Consider the following 4,971-nt stretch of genomic DNA (forward strand, 5'->3'; position numbering starts at 1 on the left):
TGTAAAATTATAATAAAATTCTTTGAAGAAAGCACGACAAGTCGTGTATATTTGTGGTGGAACTTAATTTTACATTTATATTCATGCTCCAAATATGTGCATGAAAATAAACTTAAAATTACAAAATATTTTTTTCTGTGTATATGTTTAATTGAAACAGAGCCTTCGCCAACTTTCCTCTATCGCTCCTGGTTTCCCTATTAAGGGGAGGTTTCAGCGTAAAAAATACTTTTTTGCGATTTTTTTAGAACTTTGCGTGGAGCGAATTGATCAAAACTTGCGTACATTATAGTATATCATTTCAACAACATGTTGTAATTTTTCTATTCAAAAATATCAAAACACGACTCGTTCGCGAAGCTTTTTGTAGAACGTCTCTGGAAAAACATGATTTGTTACATGCCATTCCAAAACTATTTAACTAATTTCTTTCAAACTTTGCATACACATTCTATGTTAAAAATACCTAACCTCTACGTTGAGTTTTTGATATAAATTTTCAATTAAGGGGTTTTGTTTTACTAAGTTTAAATAAAAATTATTATTTTTCACGAAAAATTCCGCCTTTTTATGATTAAACACCCCCTTAATTGAAAAATTATCTCAAAAACGCAACGTAGGGGGTAGGTATTTTTTAATATAGAATGTGTATGCAAACTTTGAAAGAAATCGGTAAAGTAGTTTTTGAATGGCAGGTGACACCGCAAATCATGTTTTTTCTCCAGATACGTTGTAGGGGAAGATGGAGTAAAACGCACCCCCGGGGCAAAATGCACCCCTTGTTTATATTGAAAACTGCTGAAAATTTTTAGAAAACGATAACACCAGTCGGAAGTCCGCCATAGTAAACATACACTGCCAAAGCTTGATAACCGTACATCATTAGCAGCTCGAGAAATAAACAATAACGTGCTCTTCTCATTTAATTGTTGTGGCTCGTGCAGTAAGGATTTTCAGCTCTTATAATTGCTGTTTTACTATTATATCAGTGCAATTCAGTTCTATTTATTCCGCAGCTCATCATTATTCTGTCGCACTATATATAAAAAATCTACTAAATAATTCTCTTTATGCTAAATTTATATCTCTGCTCCATCGGGGGCAAAATGCCCTACTGTTTGATTTTTTAATCGAAAATAGAAAAATAATACTAATTGCATAACCTAAGGCTATTTAATGGCACACTTTTGTGAAAGGCCGTCAGAAAACAAAACTATTTGCTTGTTCACCGAGCATTCTGTCCCGTTGTTGCGGTACATTCTGCCCCGTTGTTGTAGTGCATTTTACCCCCGCACAGGTGCATTTTGCCCCGCTTATTTGGGTAATTTTGAATGATTTTCCAGAATTGAATATTTTTCATGTTTTTTTTAATATTTGGCAAAGTGTTATGATTGTGATTACAGTGGAAAATGTTGGCTAAACGATAGCATTAATTCAATTCTCCCAATTAATGTTCTATAGCTGAGTTATGATTATATTTCCTTAGGGGGTGCGTTTTACCCCATCTTCCCCTACAAAAAACTCCGTCATCGAGTCGTTTATCGCTATTTTTGCATAGAAAAATTACAGCATGTTATTGAAATGATACACTGTAATGTACCATAGTTTCGATTAATTCGAAATTCTACAAAAATTCGCAAAACAACTGTTTTTTCACGCTTAAACCTTTACCCTTCCCCCCTTAAATAAACTAAACATCCCCATTCCATCCTAGTATAGTGATTGTGTGGTGACGTTTGTACACGAATATGTTTAATAAATTCGAGTTGAAAATTTGAGGAAAACTTTTTTGTGTGCGTCAGTTTAAAATAGTAACACATTATTTTTAATATTGCGAGAATAAAAAATATTTGTAGGTTGCTATTAGGATATTAGGATTAAATAAAAATTCTAACTGGTGGAGATCCAATATAAATGGTGCTTAGTTCAAAATAGATTAGCAGTGATTGTATTTTGGCTTAATATTTACGTAAATATACACTTCGTTTCGAACAGTTTGAAACATTCTTCAGAACACAAGTTTCGTAGCGCGTATCCCATTGATAGTAATACGGACATCTTTGCACAGAAATGTGGCCATTGTCGCAGAACAAATAGTACTCACAAATCTCCGGATGTGCGAAAAAGCTACTTCCTTCCACAGGACAAACAGGAAATTTATGTGAAGTTTGAATCTGAAAAAGCGGACGTATTAAATGGATTTCATGATAGTAACCAATTATCGGATACAAGCCGTACCTGGCAGTTGACTTCTTTTGGATTATCGCAGTACTGTTTCCGTTGATTCCAGTGTCTTCCTTTGGCACAGCTTAGCTGGAATGGCTTTTGATTTACGCAGATGTAATACTGCTCGCAACTTGTGCTGCTTGGAGCAAAACTGGGTATGTTTGGATCACTCGATCTACAATACTTCTCGGCTTGTCCGCTTGAAGAAACCGTCGTTGATTCGGCATTGAAAATGGGTGACGAAGGAATCGTCGTAACTGTTGATACTTCTAATGAAGTTGTACTCGATAAAATTGTTGTCTCCGTAAATTCTGTATCAGATTTGCAGATTACATTGACTTCAAAGTTGCAAAACTGTTCTGAAGGATCAAAAAGCATTCCTGGAGGACAACTTCCGGACGTTCCAGCTCCGTCGATGCATTGATAAAAATGGCTGCAGTCGTTTGGATCAGCAACAAACTGTCCATTGTCGATACTGTCGCAAATTTCTGAGAAATTCTGCCCAAAGCTATGCTGTGTCATGACAGAAGCGATTAATCCAAACAAAATTTCCGACCGCATGATCTATGATTGAATCAAACTGCACTCTGTAATAGAAAGTTACACACTGTACCCGAATCATTGCTGTATCTTCAGCTGTTTACTTTTATCTACCTCTGCAGTAATGTAGAGTATTGGGTCACTATGATAAGAAAGATTGAATTGACATACATGTTACATTTTGTACATGTTTGTAAATAGTAACTCTATCGAGAAATCCTTGAAACTATGTGGAATACGCAACCCTGCGCGTTCTCTAATGTTAATGATGATTTATGTTTGAACGAGCCGATTAGGGAATTGCGTTGAAAACGGACACCCGGAGTAAGGTCAAAGTTGTAGCATAAAGCATCTTTGGCCTATTTCCTAGAGAAAGGCTACGCATTCACTCTGAAAATCGACTTCATAACCGAGGTCCGAAGTGTTGAGTCTCTTCTACCATTCGGTAAATGTCTGTTTATGTGTATTTTTATATAGTAAGGTTTAAAAAGCTTCGAAAGCCTGGCCTGTAGTGTATTGGCACTGTGCACAGTGGTCGCAATATCAAAACATGCGTTTACTTAACCCTCCGGCACTCGCGACATCTTCTTTTTTGCACCAGCGGCTGCTCACTCGGGGAGCCACTCGCGCGAGTGCCGGATGGTTTTGTGCTCTAGGAGTAGATTTTAGCGATTTGGTGTGTTAAGAACGTCTTTTCCACAATGGCAGTACCGTCTTTACGCATGGGCACACTGGGCTAGGGCCAGGGGCCCCGGGATTTTGGGGGCCCCCAACATAGGACGAAATAAAATAATTCACAAGGTTATATTCCAAAAAATAGTCGCAATCAATTGTTTATAATTCTCTACCTTGTGGATAATAATGGATCAGTAGCAGCTCAGAATCGCACTTTGCAACTTTTTCCTTTTTTTAAAAAGAGCCGGTAATCAAGCGAAATTATGGTTGCGGTAGAAAACGGGACACTGCATGGCAGAGCTGGTATTGAACAAATTTACGTCATTTAAGTATTCCGATTCAAGTTTATTTTGAGCTCGAAAGGCACCAAGTAGGAGCGGCAACCAGAACACGATGGCAAAACTTGCATGAGAAGCTATGCAGAAAGTGGAGGAAGATGATGTCGAAATTCGTTACAAAATCTTTGTTGAGCAAGCAATTGGCTTATGTGTCAAATATTCAGTTCTTCTCGACGTCTAGGGCCGTGAACGGTAAAATATATATACGGAAGGTCCAACAGTGACTTCTGGACTTCTTGAGGTCTGGTACCGAAACAATAATGTTATTTTTCCACTACACTCCGCCATATAACAAAAATAGGCCGCCATGAAGGCATACCGTTTTACCGCACAATAGTTTAAGAAACTATGATTCAAAAAATCTACGCAAATCAACCCGGTCTTTACCCTAAATCTCATCATAGGAGTCAAGGCAAACGTGCTTATCTTTCGAAATATTTGAAAAAAACTCGACTATTTGGTGACCTATGTTGTATGCTCAATTTTTTGTTGATTGGTTCCAATATTTTTTCCACAAAAATTGTACTGCAGAAATAAAATAATTTTAAATTTGAAATTCAGTTTTGCTTTGCTAAATTCAAATGTCAGTTTATGGTAAAATGACAAACGCAGAAGCATATTATGCGTCACAGTGCGTGCAAGATTCAGAATCAGGAATCGGAATATTTTGGCTCAAATGGAACATTCCCCGTATGTAGTCGGGAATATGTACCTCAAGCCACCGCGCATTGAACATTTGTACTTTCGCATTGTAAAAATGCTAATTATAGTTACAGGTCGGACTCGATTATCCGGGGATTCGATTATCCGGGGATTCGATTATCCGTGATTCGATTATCCGGGGAAAATGATTCGATTATCCGGGTGTTTTGAAAAAAATCAAATTTCAACTATAATGTCTTATTATAGTGCTAATTCGATCATTGCAGTCAATAGAACATTTTTTCGGGCAATTGGGGGGTCTAGGGTTAACCTCCTCTCAAATTTTAACCTACCTTAAAAATAGCTTATATATGGGTTATTCCGCGCAAAGTGACCTAAAAAACAAAACTTGGAATCGACCTTCATGGATTGGAACCAGATTTGAAGAAATTGTTCATTTAGAGCCAATATATAATAACCTAAATTGTTGTGTCGTTTAAACAGCCCCTCAGTCCATGGGAACACTCTTAACCGTTATGTGTCCGAAGCG

The 4,971-nt window shown here is 37.2% G+C and overlaps 1 protein-coding gene across 1 annotated transcript; it reads right to left on the minus strand.

Moving 5' to 3' along the window:
- Nucleotides 1-2,202: 2,202 nt before the first annotated feature.
- On the minus strand, nt 2,203-2,787 carry LOC131687340 (probable chitinase 10). The gene has a single exon (XM_058971419.1). It carries the CDS (start codon nt 2,785-2,787, stop codon nt 2,203-2,205), a length of 585 nt encoding a protein of 194 aa, XP_058827402.1.
- Nucleotides 2,788-4,971: the final 2,184 nt, after the last annotated feature.

Source organism: Topomyia yanbarensis, chromosome 3 (assembly GCF_030247195.1).
Source record: "Topomyia yanbarensis strain Yona2022 chromosome 3, ASM3024719v1, whole genome shotgun sequence".
NCBI classification, from domain to species: domain Eukaryota; kingdom Metazoa; phylum Arthropoda; class Insecta; order Diptera; family Culicidae; genus Topomyia; species Topomyia yanbarensis.

What these genes read in the sequence shown, in the direction of transcription:
- LOC131687340 (XM_058971419.1), bottom strand. Translation starts at nt 2,787, where the DNA reads ATGCGGTCGGAAATTTTGTTTGGATTAATCGCTTCTGTCATGACACAG.